Here is a 19,103-nt window from a genome sequence, read left to right on the forward strand (position 1 = left end):
CTTTTGACTCATGTCTTAAAGAGACCTATTCACTGTATAAGCGTTACTTCACTCTAAGTGAGTACATGAAAAGGCCTTCGCCTTAAAGGACCAGGGTTTCCCAGTGCATCCTGGGCCATCTCCAGTCGTCCTGGTGAATATCAGGCCACTAAACCCAGATGTTTCTGGAGGACAGATTACGTACATCATATAAAGAAGCTAACGAACACAATAAAATTGCTAGAAAAACTGGAAAGTAGCCTGTGGAATTTAGGTGTAGACTAAGATTTCACACCATAGACCACACGGCACTCCAAATGGCTGCATGACCTAGCTATATAAAAGATCACATCATAAATTAGAGAATCAAGGACAAAAACGCCTTTCTCAGCTGTGACTAGAGAAAGAGTTTGTGGCAAAATGAGGGACAGAGAGGATCATAGAAGATAAAATAGACAGTCTTGATTAGGTATGATTGGAAAGTTTTAGCACAAACAAAGTTGAGGCAATTAAAGTTAAAAGGGAAACAGCCAACTGAGAAAAAAGACTCTGCAGCAAGTTTCTGACAAAGGTCTGATATCTAAGATATAGAGAACGGATTCAAATACATGAGGATAACAGCTCCATGAGATAAATGGCCAACAGATATGAAAGTAAAATGGTGAATTATTATATACTTTTTTTAAAGTGAGCTATACATAAAGATTTGTGTTTCACATAGAATCCTTTTTCCTGTTTTACTTGGTATATTTAAATTTCCTCTTTTTTTAAGATAAAGAAAAAGAAAAGGGAGGTCCAATGTTTGGCCTTCTTGTAATTAAATGGCAAGTGTTGGCTTTGTCTTTCACAAGATACTTTGTCAAAAAAAAAAAAAGTACTGTAATAGTGGCACCTCCACTGATGTCCTCTGTTGCTTTATGGTGGCATGGAGGTGACTCTTGGGTTCTTGAAAGCCACAGCAGCAGAGCCCAAGTTTTGGCCGTTCCTACCAGGCTGTAAAAAGCTGAGAGGACAGGGCCCTCTTGTTTGTTATCCAGAGAACATTCTAGAAAGCTGCAGTTCCAGCTAGATTCCCTGGAGGGAGTATCCACACCAGTGAAAGCCCCTAAGCTTGATGTAATAGCTGCCTAACCACTCTGTATGATGGGATTGTCTTTGGAAGCATACTTAGGGCTCCTGTGTAAAACCTAGGCTTGGGATCTTGGAATCCCAAGTTCTAACATTGCCCAAGTATTCTCAATCAGTAGAGATCCACTAGGGAATGAGAAAAATGAACATTTTCACTGCGGGATCATGGATTGAGAGGTGGAAGGAATCTTTTAGGCTATCTTGTCCTACCCTTTTGGGGGAGGGGGCAGAGCAATTGGGGTTAAGTGACTTGCCCAAGGTCACACATCTAGTACATGTGTCAAGTGTCTGAGGCCAGATTTGAACTCAGGTCTTCCTGACTCTAAATCCATTACACTTAACAATGCATCATTTTAACCATGTTAGAATTAAGAAGTCCCAGGCGAGCAGTCAGGGCCCAGGGTCAGGCTGGTTGCTTCTGTGACCGTGGAACCATGTGACATCTCTGTGCAACAGTGTCTTCTTCTGGCCGCTTGTCTGTTACTTGCAGGATGATCCATTTCCCACGTCCTACCTTGGCTGACCCACATTCCTAGAATGTTCTCTCCTTCCTCTCTGCCTCAAAGACTGACTCTTGTTCCCTTCAAACTTCTACATGAAGCTGTGGCTGATCCCCTTATTAGTATCTTCTCCCACTTCCCACCAAAAATACCCTTTCATTCATTTAGTAAATATTTTGTATATCCGTAAATGCTATCTCTGCCACAGAATATAAGCTTCTTGAGACGAGATGCTGTTTCATTTTTGTCTTTGTACCCACAGTGCCTGACACATAATATGCATTTCATAAATGACTGCTAATTGAGCTATAAAATTAGATCTTAGGCTACCTAACTCATGGGGCATTTGTGAGCAAATAAAAATATTAGTGGGAAAATACTTTGGAAAGTATAAAATAATATTTATTCATTCACTCATTTGTGCATTTGTCTTGTGGGTTTTTTTTTTTTGTTTTTGTTTTTTAGTTGAATGTTTCTCGATTCCCAAACACTATCAGCTTTCAGACTCTGTGTTATTTTTGAGAAGAACTGAGGTTATTCCATACAACTGGAGGGGTTTTTTAATAACATATTTTACTGTGATTTAATAACAGTTCCTATGTCTCCTCGTGGTGCAGAAATGGCCCTGGGATCTTGAAGACCGAGCTTGTAGTGCACAATCTCTGGTATGGCTACTAAGCTGGAAAGGCTTTGAGTATGGGCCCAGGCATAGGCTTGATCTCTTTGGCCTAAGGGCCAGTCTAGCTAAACCATGAGAAACTCATCACCAGTTTGGCTGCAGGATGATGGTGTTTTTGGCCAGGAGAATTCACAAAGACCTTTGCCTGAGGCGTAGACACAGTGTAGTGACCTGAAGCATCATTGCAAGTATTCTATTGAGCACTATATAGGCACTATGATATATGTGTGTGTGTGTGTGTGTATGTGTGTGTGTATATATATATGTGTGTGTGTGTGTGTGTGTATGTATATATATATCACTATGAAATGCCTTATAGTTACAGAGCACTCAGCATCCATTGCCTCATTGGAGGAGGCTCCTCATAGAAAATGGAATTTTATTTGGGATTTGAGGGAAGCCAGGAAGCAGAGATGAGGAGGGAAAACATTCCAGACATGGGAAATAGCCAGTGAAAATGCATGGAGTGGGAAGTGTCTCATTGGAGGAATAGCAAGGAGGCCACTGTAACTGAATCACAGAACACATGGAGGGGAGGAAGGTATAATAAACCTGGAAAGGACCAGGTGGTGAAGGGCTTTGAATGCCAGTCAGAGAGTTTTATATTAGAGGGATGGGGAGCCACTGGAGATGATTGAATAAAGGGGTAACGTGGTTTATACTTCAGGAAGATTAATTTGACAGCTGAATGGAGGGTAGCCTGGAATGAGGAGAGATTTGAGGCAGGCAGAACCCCCTGCTGGTTACTGCAATCGTCCAGGCTTGAGTGATGAGGACCTGCATTAGAGGGGTGACGGTGTCACAGGAGAGAGGACTTGGCAATAACTTGTGTATGGGAGTTGGGAGTGAGTGAGGAGTTTAAGGATGGCACCCGGATTGCAAGCTTGGGTGCCTGTCAAGAGTGATGCCCTGGATAACAATAATAGGGAAGTTCAGAAATGGGAAAGAATTGGGAAAGATAATGAGTTTAGTTTTAGACATGTTTCTTTTTCTTTTCAGGTTGTTACAGTGACAGAATATGGAGCCTTTATCAAAATTCCAGGCTGCAAAAAGCAAGGTATGTTTCTGAAATGAGAAATTCACCCCACCACCTGTTATCCCATTCTATCCTAGCTGTGGGTTATGAATTTTCTGACAGTTGACAGGCATCACAGAGGCCCCCCGTTTTCATGGTTGGATATCTTAGAACATTCAAAAAGTGACAAGTCTTGAATAAAATTGAATTATTGTGGCCATCTCAGGAGGACGGGCTGCCTGTTTGAGTAGCAACTGGAATATTGAGTCATCTTGCCTTTGGAATGTGGATTGGAGATTGTTATCCCACATGTAGAAATAAATCATAATCAACCGGCACTTATTACATGCCTACTATGTGCTAAGCACTGGCCCTACAAACACAAAAGTTGGGCTGTTCTTACTCTCATAGAGCTTACACTGTGTTGGGAGAACAGAGTGTACAAGTGAGTATATTCAAAATAAACACAAAGTCATTGGTCGAGGAGGTGGGGAGGAGGTGATCGGGAACGGCCTCATGTAGGAGGGAGAGTGAGCTGAACTTTGGAGGAAACTGGGATGCCAAGAGACTTCAAGGACAAAGGAAGGCATCCCAGACGGGGACGGCCTGGGCAAAGTCACTGAGAGAAACAGTTAACACCCTGCTTTTGTTAGGCATTGCACATCCCTGACCCATTTGTTTCTCACAGCAACCCTGTGAGATAGAGCAGGTATTATCTTTGTTTAAAAAATGAAGCAGCAGAGGCATAGGGCATTGTGGTTATAGTGAGAAGAGAGCCAGAGTCCAAGTTCTTGGGTTCGAGTCTTAATGTTGCCACTTACTAGTTCTTGAACTGTGAGTGAATCATTTAACTTTTCCGTTTGTTTTTTATTTCATACATAATTCATTAAGCTGTTCTTTCTCTCTTTTGTTGATGAAAGTGTTTAGAGATAGACATTTTCTCTCTAGGACTGCTTTAGCTGCATCACAAAATTTTGGTATTTTGGCTCATTGTTGTCACTTTTTTTGATGAAATTAACTATTGTTTCTAAAATTTGTTCTCTTACCCACCAGTTCTTTAGGATTAGGTTATTTAGTCCCTCAACTAACTTTTAATGCTTTCCTCAGAGGCTTGTTATTGTTTATAACTTATATTGTGTTGCAATTATTAAAGGATCTGTCTAATATTTCTGCGTTTCTGCGTTTGTTTGTGAGGTTGTTATGTCCTATAGATGGTCAGTTTTTGTAAAGGTACCTCACACTGCTGAGAAATATGCATACTTTATTCTCTTCATGTCTAATTTCCTGTCATATCTAATTTCCTAAAATTCAATTCAAATCTTCAGTTCTTCTAGTATTTATCTTTTTGTTAGATTTGTATAAGTTTGAAAAAGGTTGAGCTCCCCAACTATTATAGTTTTATTGTCCATTTCTCCCTGAAACCCAATTGGCTTTTCCTTTAAGTAGTTAAATGCTTTGCCATTTGGGGTGTGTGTGTGTGTGTGTGTGTGTGTGTGTGTGTGTGTGTGTGTTTGTGTGTGTGTACACACATACATACATACATATATATGTATATAGTATTTATATTAATTCATCTGTGATGCCTTTAAACATAATATAATTTCCCTATTTATCTTTGTTAATCGTCTGTTTTACTGTGGCTTTGTCCGAAATTATGATTGTACCCTGCTTTTTTGAGGACACCTGAGGCTTAATAGATTTTGTTCAAGTCCCTTATTTTTAACTCTTTGTGAATCTTTGTGTTTTAAGTGTGTTCCTTGTTAACACCATATTTTCAGATTTTACTTTCTTTGTTTTGCTATCCTCTTCTGTTTTATGCATGTACATCCCATTCACATGCGCTGTTATAATTTAGTTGTGTATTTTCTTCCATTCTGCACTCTTTAACTATGATCATTTTAAACTCTTGCTTCATTTCTTCCAGTAAATTCCTTGTAGCCAAGTTGTGTTTTTGTTTGAGACTTTTCTTATAGATGTTGTAGAATTATTCTTTTCTTCCGAGTTTGTATCTTGGGCATCCCTGGATCCATAATATTTCTCTATCATCAGTGTCTTCTTTTGTTTAGCATTTTTTCCAGCTTTCCTTCCTAAATTGAAACTTTGTATAAGGTCTGGGTTCTGTGCTCTTCTGGAGGGAATGGTGGAGCCATATTTGGGTCTGAGCTATCCTATCTGGTGTCCTGTTGCTGTTTCATCTGGGTATTGAGTGCTTTGTTCTTCACTCAATACCCAGATGAAACAGCAACAGGACACCAGATCTCAGGGATCTTCAAGGATCTCAGGGGCAGCTCACCAATCTTTCAGCCTTCTAAGAAAGCTGTTCTAGGGTTTAGTCTGATTACTGCCTTCCAGGCTGAAATTTGCAGCCTCCCAATGCCAGTGAGGGGTCTAGGTGACCCAGCTCTAGACTTGTCCCTGGTCACAGCTTGAAGAGACAGTCCCTGTCAATGCACTGAAGGCTACATGGGTCAGAGTTACAGAACTACAATCTTGCCCCTGGTCCTTCCTCCCTGTCCTAGTAGACAGCTAGTATACAAAGGTGTATGAGGTGTTCATGGAGGACTAGCACCTATGCTGTCAGGGTTTGCTGAGTCCTTTTCAGGGCTGTCCATTCACCTTTGGTGTCCACCTGGCACTCGACTCTCACCTGTGGCTCCAAAAAGCTATAAGTGTGCACAGTGGCCATACCCCAGGAAAACCATCTCTGCAGATGATCTAAATCAGCTCGAGGGTAACCCATAGGTCTAAAACCCATTCGTGAGCTAGGGGGGTGTCTGCCCCAAGCATGTGAAGACTTCCCCTGACAGAATAGGCAGATAAAAACAATTTGTTCCAATGGCCATAAAGCCAGCTGAAATAGGCACTATGGTGTGTTTAGAGCTTGGTCAGACATCAAGGACACCAAGGTCATCTGCTGCATCCAGGGTCATCACCAGTCACCTGACTTTTGTCCTGTCGCTGGACTTCAGTGACTCTGGAAGAGAGAATGAGGCTGATGACTTTGCGCAGCTCTGCCTCACTTAAATCCAGTTCCTGAGCAAGTCAGGACATCACCCTGTGATGCCACTGGTCTTCTTCGAAATGAAGGAAGAACAACAGTGCAGTTATTGAGCTCAGCTCCCTCTGTGGACTGGAAAGCTCCCCAGCCCAGGTTCTGGGCCAGAGCAGCCCAGCAGCAGCTCTTCCCTTGTCCATGATCCCTGCCTAGGTCTCCAGCAAATCTTCTTGGATGTTCCCCTTGCCCAGTGCCAGCAGGCTGTCTCCTTGGGCTTCCCTTCACTCTTTTCAGGATCCTTAGCGTGCCCATTACCACTTGGTCCGGTGCTCTTCCTTTATCTTCACTGGTGTCGTTGTGCCTAGTGAGTGGGGCTGACCTGCCTTGTCGTAGTCAACCATCGTGCCCCTCTTAACTTCTCTGCATTCAGCACAGTACCAGGTACCTTCATAAGGGACAAATTGAGGAAGTCAATTCTTGTTGACTGATTGCTTGATTTCCTGTGAAATGGGAATGATAATATTTGTACTGCTTTTGTTGCTGGATTGTTTGTGAGTAAATCACTTTCGAAATGTGAACTATTATTATGAGCCTGAAAGAAAACCAACCTAAGAGGGCTGAAGCAGGACGGGTCATTCACCCCACTAGCTGGTGGCGAAGCCATGATGAGAACTCAAGGACTCCCCCCTCCCCTCCATGGTGCCCTCTAACACAAGGCCACATTGTCTCTTCCTGCTTACTTCTCAGGACTGTGTGAATCAGTGAGATGATGGGCAGGAAAGCACTTTGGAAACAGCAGAGTACTCTGCAAATGTAATTCGGGCCTGAACTGGAGTTAAAACTCAGGCTCTCTAGCCATTATACTTGGTGCTTTGCCATGAGGCTACTTGGTCAGGAGACACAGATTCTGCAGTATGAGTTCTGGGGTAAAATGAATATGGCCGTGATGATTCCACGGGACTCTTTCCCCTTCAAGCTTTGTCAGCCCTGAACCCAAGGCTTTCTAAGTAGAACACGTCAGCTCTTCTCCTAGCCCAGTTCCCAGCAGCTTCCCTGGGACAGGCAGCCAGTGAGCAAGAATGAAGTTTCTCAGTTTTTTTTTTTTTCAGTAAAAGTGAATGAGGTAAAACTGGCTAGGCCAAAGGCTTCTAAAATTTGAAGACAAACCACTCTGTTAATTACCCTGCCACTGCTGCCCCATCCTCTCTGCCTTGCACTGATATGTAGGAGAATCTTAGGGGGAGCTGGTCCTGATACATTTTGGTTCGGTTGGGGCAGGGAGGGACCATGGTGGAGAAGAGCCAACTTCTAGGGAGTTCATTTATAGCCCAGATTTGCAGCAAGGTGCCTTTGTCATTTTTCCAAATCTGGCTGCCTAGGGGTGAATCTCTGCAGGACAGGACAGCTGGACTCCAGGAGATGAGCAATTAACTAGAAACTCAGTGAGTCCTAATCCTTGGGTCAGCCTCCAATTTATTTTGTCACTCTGAATAGTGACTTCCTCAATTTGTCCCTTATGATTCTCCCCCTTTATAGACGGAGAAAGTGCCATATTCACAGGGCTGGACTAAGAAATCACTCTTTGGCAAAGCCCAAACCAAGTCATCCTTTTCAGCACTGTTTCCATCCCATAGACTATGTTATTGGGTATATGACCCCTCCCTGTCACTCTGGGGGTACCAGACCTCAAAGAGGTAGAGCTCTAGACTTTAGGGACGTTGGGGTAGAACCACTGGGGTAAAAGTAGCCATCTTTCTCCAGCGGGAGAGCTCCAGCAGTACTGCATTTAGTATGTACTCAGTGGCACCTTCTCTGGAAGGTCAAAAGAGGAAATTGAGCCCTAAAGATAAGAGTGGACTGCTAGGTGGCACCATAGTGCACAGAGTGCTGGGCCTGGTGTCAGGAAGACTCATCTTGCTGAGTTCAGATCTGGCCTCAGACACTTATTAGCTGTATGATCCTGGGCAAGTCGCTTCACTCTGTTCACCTCAGTTTCCTCATCTGTAAAATGAGCTGGAGAAGGAAATGGCAAACCATTCCAAGATCTTTGCCAAGAAAATCCCAAATGGAGTCATGAAGAGTTGGACACAACTGAAAAAATGAGGAATGGTCAATCAGGGTGGGGTCTCATTTGGACAGCTTTCTAACTGGAGCCATGGTTTATCAGTTTAGATTCATCCTCTTCTGTTCCATTGCTGATGAAGTTGTGGAGGAAATTAGCCTTAACTGAGTTTTGCACAGTCAGGAGATCCTTTCTATCAGTGCAGCAGATTCTTTTATATCTGGATTGAAAAACTGCAAGAAGTTGTCTGAATGCATTTTAACAGGCACTTGGCTAGGACATCTTGTACCGGTATGGGTTTATTACACCCATGAGTGGGCTAAGCCTGCTCCTCAGACGTGTAAACAAGATAGAGTGTCAGAAGCTTAAACAGAGGAGCCTCTTCAGAATTCTTCTCTGCTGGAAACAAAGTAGATGTGCAGCCACTGGGGACTAGGTAGAAAGATGGTAGGGCGGGACTGAAGTGGAATATTACTGTGCTGTAAGAAGCGAAGAAGGTGATGAGTACTGGAAGGATGTAGGTGAACTGATACAAAGTGAAGTAAGCAGAACCAAGGACGCAATGTACAAAATGACAGCGGCAATGTGAATGGAAAACTAACATGACAGGTGGGAACTTAAAATGTAACCAAAAAAGAAAAAGGAAACTGAGCAACTAAGCTATTCAGATACTGAAATCAACTACAAAGGACATAGGAAGGAAGATACTAGCCACTTTCAGGGATAGTACTGATAAACAGAAGTGCACATAGGATGTTTTACGTGTGTGTGTGCGCGTGCGTGTGTGGGTAAAATGGTGGCCTCTGGGATGGGGGGGAAGGGCAGCAGACAGTTCAGAACCTAAACTATAACAAAAATAAATAAAAAAGAACTTAAGCAAAATCATCAGAACTGAATCATGTGAAATTACAATGAGCAAATGCAATCAAAAAGATGTAAGAAGAAGCCTCCCTCGACTTAATTTCTTTTTTAAAAAAATTTTTTTTATTTAATATATTTAGTTTTTAGCATTGACTTTCACAAGAGTTTGAATTACAAATTTTCTCCCCATTTCTACCCTCCCACCCACTCCAAGATGGCGTATATTCTTTTTGCCCTGTTCCCCAGTCAGCCCTCCCTTCTGTCACCCCACTCCCCTCCCATCACCTTTTCCCTTCCTTTCTTGTAGGGCAAGATAACTTTCTACGCCCCATTGCCTGTGTATCTTATTTTCTAGTTGCATGCAAAAACTTTTTTTTTTGTTTTTGAACATCTGTTTTTAAAACTTTGAGTTCCAAATTCTCTCCCCTCTTCTCTTCCCACCCACCCTCCCTAAGAAGTAAAGCAATTCAACATAGGTCACATGTGTATCATTATGTATAACCCTTCCACAATACTCATGTTGTGAAAGACTAACTATGTTTTGCTCCTTCCTAACCTTAATCCCCCTTTATTGAATTTTTTCCCTTGACCCTGTCCCCTTTCCAAAGTGTTTGTTTTTGATTACCTCCACCCCCATCTGCCCTCCCTTCTATCATCCCCCTGATTTTTTTATCTTCTTCCTTCTTCTTTCCTGTGGGGTAAGATACCCAATTGAGTATGTATGGTATTCCCTCTTCAGGTCAAATCTGATGAGTGCAAGATTCACTCATTCCCCCCTCACCTGCCTTCTCTTCTCTTCCTACAGAACTGCTTTTTCTTGGCACTTTTATGCGAGATAATTTACCCCATTCTATCTCTCCCTATCTCCCTCTCTCAATATATTCCTCTCTCATCCCTTAATTTGATTTTATTTCTTTTAGATATCATCCCTTCATCTTCAACTCACCCTGTGCCTGCTTGCTCTCTCTCTCTCTCTCTCTCTCTCTCTCTCTATATATATATATATATATGTATATATATATATATGTATATATACACACACACACATATATATACATATATATATATACACATAAACACATATATATATATATGCATATTCCCTTCAGCTACCCTAATACTGAGGTCTCATGAATCATACACATCATCTTTCTATGTAGGAATGTAAACAAAACAGTTCAACTTTAGTAAGTCCCTTGCAATTTCTTTTTCTTGTTCTTTTTCTTGATTACCTTTTCATGCTTCTCTTGATTCTTGTCTTTGAAAGTCAAATTTTCTATTCAGCTCTGGTCTTTTTACTGAGAAAGCTTGAAAGTCCACATTTTGCCTTGGAGCATGATACTCAGTTTTGCTGGGTAGGTGATTCTTGGTTTTAATCCTAGCTCCTTTGCCCTCCGGAATATTGTATTCCAAGCCCTTCGATCTCTTAATGTAGAAGCTGCCAGATCTTGGGTTATTCTGATTGTGTTTCCACAATACTCAAATTGTTTCTTTCTGGCTGCTTGCAGTATTTTTTCCTTGATCTGGGAGCTCTGGAATTTGGCAACAATATTCCTAGGAGATGTCTTTTTGGGATCTATTTGAGGAGGTGATCGATGGATTTTTTCAATTTCTGTTTTGCCCTGTGGCTCTAGAATATCAGGGCAGTTCTTGATAATTTCTTGAAAGATGATATCTAGACTCTTTTTTTGATCATGGCTTTCAGGTAGTCCAGTAATTTTTAAATTATCTCTCCTGGATCTCTTTTCCAGGTCAGTGGTTTTTCCAATGAGATATTTCACATTGTCTTCCATTTTTTCATTCCTTTGGTTCTGTTTTATAATATCTTGATTTCTCATAAAGTCACTAGCTTTCACTTGCTCCAATGTAATTTTTAAGATAGTATTTTCTTCAGTGGTCTTTTGGACCTCCTTTTCCATTTGGCTAATTCTGCCTTTCAAGGCATTCTTCTCCTCATTGGCTTTTTGGAGCTATTTTGCCATTTGAGTTAGTCTATTTTTTAAGGTGTTGTTTTCTTCAGTGTATTTTTCAGTATTTTTTTGGGTCTTCTTTAGCAAGTCATTGACTTGTTTTTCATGGTTTCCTCGCAGCCTTCTCATTTCTCTTCCCAATTTTTCCTCTACTTCTCTAACTTGCTTTTCCAAATCCTTTTTGAGCTCTTCCATGGCCTGAGACCAGTTCATGTTTTTCTTGGAGGCTTTTGTTGTAGGCTCTTTGACTTTGTTGACTTCTTCTGGCTGTATGTTTTGGTCTTCTTTGTCACCAAAGAAAGAATCCAAAGTCTGAGACTGAATCTTGGTGTGTTTTCGCTGCCTGGCCATATTCCCATCCAACTAACTTGACCCTTGAGTTTTTCAGAGGGGTATGACTGCTTGTAGAGTTAAGAGAACTATGTTCCAAGCTTGGGGGCATGCTCCAGCTCTGCCACACCAGCGCTCCTCCTTCCCCAAGAACCCCCAACCTGGACTGGGCTTAGATCTTCAGCAGGCTCTTCACTCCTGCTCTGATCCGCCACTTAATTCCTCCCACCAGGTGGGCCTGGGGCCAGAAGCAACTGCAGCTTTAGTTCTGTAGCTGCCCCACCTCCGCTGCCCCCGGGGCAGTAGCCGAACTGAGAACTCCTTCCACTCCTACAGCTTTTCCCACTAACCTTCTCTGTTGTGTTTGGTGTTTGTGGGTTGAGAAGTCTGGTAACTGCTGCAGCTCACTGATTCAGGGCGCTAGGGCACGCTCCGCCTGGCTCCTGGTCTGGTTGTTCTGCGCCGCGCACACTGGGCTCTGCTCCACTCTGCTCCCAGCTCCGTGTGGAATAGACCTCATGTAGGGACCATCCAGGCTGTCCTGGGCTGGAGCCCTGCTTCCCTCTGCCATTTTGTGAGTTCTGCAGTTCTAGAATTGGTTCAGAGCCATTTTTTATAGGTTTTTGGAGAGACTCAGCGGGGAGCTAACGCTAGTCCCTGCTTTCCAGCCGCCATCTTGGCTCCACCCCCCTCCCTCTACTTATTTTCAGAGGTAGGAGACATTGGGCATAGAACTTTGCATATAATGTCAGACTTGGTTAATTTGGTTGAACTGTTGGGTTTTTTGAATTCTTTGTTATAAAGGGTGGCTTTCTAGGAGGGAGGGAAAAGAGGGATACATTGGGAAATGTAGATGATGTAAAAACAAATATCAATTAAAAATTTTTTTGAGAATTCTATTCCACCTGTAAAAAAGACATTTTGCTTTATTCCTTTCCTGTCTGTGTTTGGTTTGGGGGCTAATACTTTTCTCTGGATTCCTCTGTGCTCGTGAACAGCACATAACTAGATGCCCTTGTAGTGTAAGATTACACTGGTTTTCCTTTGTGCTTTCCCCATTGACTAGTGATGTACCAGGCCTACATTAAATGTTTCCCTTTTCTGTTTCAAGGCCTGGTCCATCGAACACACATGTCATCCTGTCGAGTGGACAAGCCCTCTGAGATAGTGGATGTCGGTGACAAAGTGTGGGTGAAGCTTATCGGCCGGGAGGTAAAATTCTGTGCCTTGTCTACAAGTGAGCAGGAATGTAAAGGTGTAGGAAGAATGATGACTTGATTCTCAACCGAAGCTGGCAGACTGGTCATCTTCCCAGAGTGGGTGGTTCTGCTTTTGAGCTCTGCCACTATCATGTCTTCTCCTTTCCCACCTCACCAAAACTGCTTCCATTTCCACATCAGAAGGATTGGGGTGCATTTACTTACCTTGGAGGTTCATTGACTCTCTGGGTTTGAAGGAATCTGAGAAAGTTCTTTGGTCCATTTCCTCATTATCCAGGCAAGACTCCCAAAGTTTTGCAAATAAATAGTGAATTCCGTTAGCTCAAAAAAAAGAAAAAAACCAACCCATTACTAGTCTGTCCTTCCCCCAGGAAGCAAATAAATGAGTATTTGTTGCTACTCCAATCCCACTGCCACCCCACCCCCAGCTTATGCCATGCACCTGAGCATTACCAGGCTAGCCCATTTCACAGCTGACTCTAAGTTTGGATGATGTAAGTTAATAGTCAAATATTTATGGCGGTCCTTGGAAAGGCTAGTTGCCCAGGGAGTTTAAGACAAGCTTACATACTAGCAGACATACAAAGGAATAATTAGATCACAAGGCAACAGGATCAGAGTGCCCATTGTAGAGTACAGACAATAAATCTAGTCACCTTGAGCTAAGTTGACATCAGTCAAGATCCTAAGGTCCTAGATTTAGAGCTGAAAAGGACCTTAAAAGACCATGTAGTCCAACCCCCTTATTTTGCAGATGATAAACTCAGGCCCAGAGAGGTTACATAGGTAGAGATCAACAGTGTCCAGATCAAAATTCATGTTCTTTGATTCCAAAGTCACTGTGGTTATCATAGCATCACCCAATGGGCCTGACTGGATGCCATCTCCCTCTTGACGACTAACATTTTTGGCAGTGATAGAAAAGAATCTCCTAGTTATCTACAGAAGAATAAGTACTTGCTCTTTCCTTTAGAGGCATAGTGGAAGGTGGAAAGAGCCCTGGCTTAAGAGTCAGAGGACCTGAGTTCAAATCCTCTCTGATGCTTACTGCCTGTGACATAACCTTAAGCAAACCACTCAACCTCCCCGAACCTCAGTTTCATTACCTATAAAATGAGGTTGGTCTAGTTGGTTTCTGGGGTCCCTTGCAGCTGTAGACCTCTGATTCTACTTTCTGTTTCTTAAAAATTAATTTTTTTAACGTAAACTTAAGTCATCAGCAAACATCTGGAGGTACCAAGGACAGGGAAGAAGGTTGTATAAGAAACTGTAAATTTCTATTCTATATAATTTTGAAAAAAATATATATGTATATAGATATTTATTTAGCAAGGTAGTAACAAAATTACCGTGTCCCCATCTATGCTCCTTTTTTTCTTCTATACATTTAAAAAAATGTTTTATTGCTGCTTTCTTCTCTTTCTATCACTAGCTGCTAACTTACCTCCCTACTAATAGAAAACCTCCCTTGTAACAAATATGTATAGTCAAACAAAAGAAATCAAGACATCGACCATGTTTGAGAACACGTGTCTGATTCTCTGCCTACTTTCCCGCCTTCTTCTTCCTGCCCTCCCTGTAGGACCCTGCCTCTTTAGCTAGGTTAGTCTCTTCCTTATTTCTGAACATGCCATAGGTAATCCCACCTTTATGCATTTGCTCATGTTACCCTTCCATTCTTGCATGCCCTCCTTCTTCCTCTCCATATGTCTAAGTTCTACCATGCCTTCAAGGCCTAGTTCAGGCTCCCAGTTCTCAGTAATGGCTCCCTCCACCAAACTCTGTAGCCTTTACTCTCTTTCCCATTCACTTGTCTCTTAATGTAGGCTGCCCGAAGTTATTTTATGTGTCTGGTCTCCTCAGCTAGCTTCTTGGGAGGCAGAGGTGGTTTCTTGTTTCTCTTTGTACACTGGCCCCCAGCCTCCACCCCTGCCAGCAGTGCCCACCATGGTAGACACTCAGGAGATGCCTTTGGTGCCCATTATTTAGGCGAGTGTACTCCGCCAAGCAGTTTACAGGCTAGCGCCATCATCAGTAAAGCTCTTGGTTGAGCTCTTTTTGATGACTCTACTTTTGCTTCCTGCAGATTAAAGATGACAAGGTTAAGCTGTCCCTTTCCATGAAAGTTGTCAACCAAGGGACCGGGAAAGACCTTGACCCCAACAACATCATTACCGAGTAAGTTAAATGGCTTATCAGGTCAGAAAAATCTAGCCTCCTGAACAACCTTTTTGAGCCCTTTTCTGTCTTTTGAATCAGATAGTTGACAAATATTCATTTATCTTTATGATCCTGCTTTGTGACTCTAGCCCAGATACATTAACCTTGTCTGTGACTATGATTTGAAGACCTAATAGTCTTAAGACAGTCAGGAAGGGAATTGAGGCCCACATGTGCCGTGGGTACTGTCGCCAAATATAGCACCTCAGTCAATCAACCTCTGACCTTAATCTAGGAGTGAAACACATTTTTTCACCCAGATGGGGTAGCACTCTTACATGGTATTACCTTCTGTTTTTTGGGGCCCTGCCTTAGGTTTACTTAGTTAAGTGTTTACTGTAACTCCCAGACGTCCTCCCGGACCAGGGGTCTTTAACCATTTTTGTGTTTGGATCCCTTGGGCAGGCTGGTGAAGTCTATAGACTCTTCACAGAATAATCTTTTTAAATATATGAAATATAATGCACAGAATTACACAGGAAACCAATTCTATTGAAATAAAAATGTAATATTTTTCCCTTCCAAGGTTACAGCCACACTGAAATTTGTACATAGACTCCAAGCAGAGAACACCTTCCCTAGAGAGTGGAAAGGCTCAGGGCTTATTCTGATTCCAGGTCTGCAGCTCGATCTGAATTTCTGTGTCCTCACTGTATATGATTAAGCTACAAACCTCTTAAGGGAGGAAGGGGATACGCAGACACAGAATTCCTGCCCTCTCCCCCATTCTTAGCAGAGTGAAAGTAAAGGCCCACAGTCACCCAGACTCCTCCCCTCATGGTTTGTACTTTGCACTGGAGCTTTTGCTGGGGCTTCCTTTCATCTCGTTTGAAGATACTCTGAAGAAGCAGGCTTTCTGGCCAGTTCTGGAGTAGTGTACTGATTCTGCTGATTTGGGGTCAGAGAACTTACTACCTGTGTCATCTGAGCTTAATTACTTTCCCTCTCTGGACTTCATTTCCTTTGTGTATGAAATAAGGCAGTTAGACCAGATGGTCTGCAGAGGGCTTTCCAGTTCCAAATCCTGTGAGGCTGAATACATTGGCAACTCAAATTAGTCCCCCCTCCCCCATTAAACCCTAGCTGTGTGCTGTCCCATACATAGGCAAGACTGCTCCAGGCACTCACTCCTTTGCTGAGTGGTCCTACTGACTCCTTCCTGCCTCAGGGGAGTCATTTGGTTGCCCCAGTTACTGTGATAACAGTTTGGCTAAATTGCTTTGTGTTTGGGGATTTTCATGTGCCTCCTGATGATTTTCCTACTTCTCCATTTTTTGGTAGTACTGAGTATGAGCACGTTACATGCCAGTTAGAATAGAAACCCATTATAAGTCAGGGTTCTGGGGACCTGATTTACACCTCGGCCACTGGTTCACTGCATGCTCATCAATCACTTTCCCTTCCTAGAGCTATAGTTGAGGCAGCCCCAGAAGCAGTACGGTTTACCAGGAATGCCCTGACAAGGACAAACCAAGGAAGACAAAAGACCACCTCTATTTCCTAGCACAGTGACAGAAACTGGGAAGGGCTCCCAGGGTTCAGGCAGGGAGCTTCTCTCTCATGCAGCCTGCTGTAAACAGCAGCATTTCAGCAAGCATGTAGTGAGCACCTACCCTACCTAGCAAACACGCAGTCCCTTCTCTTGGAGTTTATGATCTAGTGCTCTAAGAAAGGTGCGTGGTAGTAAAGGAAAGTGACCAAGACCAAATGTCCAGCTGGGCCAGTCATGGAGGAGGGACTCTTAATTGGATTTTGAAATGTTTGGGGATTTAAGCACATAAAGCGAAGAGACAGCTACATTCTGGCTCGACAGCCTAATAGGCAGGGAGGCAGGAAATCAGCTGGTCTGTTTGAAAAATGGCAAGTTGTCCAGTTTGTGTAGGGAAGAGATGACATATTTGCTTGATTAAATTGAGTATTATGCGGGGGAAATTATTTGGCCTGTAATCTATCAGAATCCACCACCTTGACTTTGTTTATACTGAATATTTTTTGGCTATGATTTGAAGTGATTCTAGCTAAATTTGGCTAAGCAAGTGAAGAGGGTTTGTTTCACTCTTTGTACTTGTATCCCCAGTATCTTGCACATAATGAGTGCCCCATAAATATTTGTTGATTGACTGACTGTTTGAGACAGAGGCCAGAGAAATGTAAATGAGTTACCCCAGTGGAGACCTGGGAGTTATGCCCAATCCTCAAGTTTGTATTCTGAGAGCAAGCTGGGCTTTACCTTTTATTTTGAGAGACTTATTTCCTGTGGGTCCATACCGGACATGTGACCTCATTCCTATATCTGAGGAGGTCTGAAGCAGAATGCTGAGCAGAGGGTTTGGGGGCACAGCTAAAGATGAGGCCTTGCCAAAATCCTCTTTCATTGTTGTTTAGAGCTTCAGGTTTCTTTACACTGCCCCCCCCAAAAAAAAAAGAAAGAAAAAAACTTTGTTCCTTATTCAAACACTTGACTGAGATCCAAGAAATCAAGGAGTTTTCTATCATAGATGATGATTTTTACCTACATTTCACTGGGGTACATACCTCCTATGGTAAGATGCACTGGGCCTAGGAGTGCTGAGAGCTCTCACTAGATTAGAAAGCACACTTAAGGCCATAGCTCATAGTTAAGGAGAGGTCATAGGAGGCCATTGGTGCCAATGCCATTCTGTTTTTGGGAAGTAAGCAAAGAGCCTTCCCTGTTATAAGACTCATCACCTACACCTCCCACAAGGCCTCCCTCTGGCCTGTTCCCTACCATCTATTATTTTGGTGTATTGTTCTGTTTGAGATGTGCTGGACTCCTAGGTCTTGACAGATTGGGTCATATTGCCTCTATCTTTTACCATCAAACCAGTAACAAAGAGAGACTAGAATCCACAAAAGCTGTTTCTCTTGAGAGAACCACAGTAAATGTTAATCCTGCTTCATTTCAGCCAAGAAGAGAGGCGGAAGAGGTCGTTCAAGGATTACACAGGGCAGAAGATTACCCTCGAGGCTGTCCTGAATACAACCTGCAAGAAGTGTGGCTGCAGAGGTAGGGAGGGCTAATGCTGACCCATCTCCTCCACACCTCACACCCCCTCTTCCCATCTCCCTCCTCTCTTCTCCCTTCCTCCCTCTCTGTCTCTCTATTTCTCAGCATATCTTGTCTGTGTCTCTCTGCTCTTATCTGTTCTCTCTCCTCCCTTTCCTCTCTGTCTCTTTCTCCTCCCTCCCTCTCTCTCTTTCTCTCTCTGTCTTCCTCTTTGCCTTTCTCTATCTGTCGTTGCCTCTCTCTTCTCTCTGCCTCTCCTGTCTCTGTATGTGTGTATGTGTCTCCCTCTCTCCTCTCTCTCACTTCCTCTTTCCCTCTATCTATTTCTGCCTGTTTCTCTGTCTCTTTCCTCTCTCCTGTCTCTGTGTGTGTCTCTGTCTTTGTCTCTCACTCTTTCTCAGTCTCTCTCTCCTTCCCCCTCCTTCCCTCTCTCCCCCTCTCTCTCTTTCTCCTCTCTCCCTCCTGTCTCTGTCTCTCCCCCTCCCTCTCTATGTCTCTTCTGTGTTTCTCTGTGTGTCTCTTCTCTCTGTCTCTCTCTCCCCCTTCTCCCTTTCTTCTCTGTCACTGTCTCTCTCTCTCTCTCCCTGCCTCCCTCCATTTCTGTCTTTCTGTCTGTCTGTGTCCTCTCTCTTCTCTATCTCTGTCTCTGTCCCTGTCTGTCTGTGTGTGTGTCTTTCTCTCTCTCTGTCTTTCTCTCTCTGTCCCGTTCTCCTCTCTGTGTCTCTCTTCATCCCTTTCCATTTCCTCCCTCTTCCTCCTCCTACTCTCTCTCTCCCTCAATCCAGACACCCACCCTCTCTTGCCTTCATGGTCACTCCTGCCAGCCTCTCACCTTCCTCAGAGTCCTTGCCATGTCACCTCTCTAGAAGGTCACACTTATACTTTTTTACTCCCTATTGGACAAGGATGCTGTGAAGGAAGTGCTGGTAAGCCTGAGCTGCCATCGTTGGCTATTGGCTGGCTCCCCCAGGTCTTGCCTGGCTTCCCCTGCTGAGAGGTTGTTCACGTACTTCCCAGGATGAATAAGTCCTGGCATCCTCCAGAGTTACCTGTTGCCTCTTCAAGTTGGGGGGTTGTTACAAAGCCATGGCTGGATCAGGCTGTGATCAGTGACCT

General features: G+C 43.2%; 1 protein-coding gene across 4 annotated transcripts in view; it reads left to right on the forward strand.

The window, feature by feature from the left end:
- The window catches only part of ZCCHC17 (zinc finger CCHC-type containing 17), a 57,342-nt gene that overhangs the window by 19,419 nt on the left and 18,820 nt on the right, over positions 1-19,103 (forward strand). For all 4 annotated transcript variants that reach the window (XM_036745011.1, XM_036745014.1, XM_036745012.1 and 1 more), the window contains exons 3-6: positions 3,286-3,343; positions 12,631-12,731; positions 14,826-14,917; positions 17,887-17,987. In XM_036745011.1, coding sequence (XP_036600906.1) covers positions 3,286-3,343; positions 12,631-12,731; positions 14,826-14,917; positions 17,887-17,987 — 352 coding nt within the window. The remainder of the gene's footprint in view (positions 1-3,285; positions 3,344-12,630; positions 12,732-14,825; positions 14,918-17,886; positions 17,988-19,103) is intronic.

Source organism: Trichosurus vulpecula, chromosome 2 (assembly GCF_011100635.1).
Source record: "Trichosurus vulpecula isolate mTriVul1 chromosome 2, mTriVul1.pri, whole genome shotgun sequence".
NCBI classification, from domain to species: domain Eukaryota; kingdom Metazoa; phylum Chordata; class Mammalia; order Diprotodontia; family Phalangeridae; genus Trichosurus; species Trichosurus vulpecula.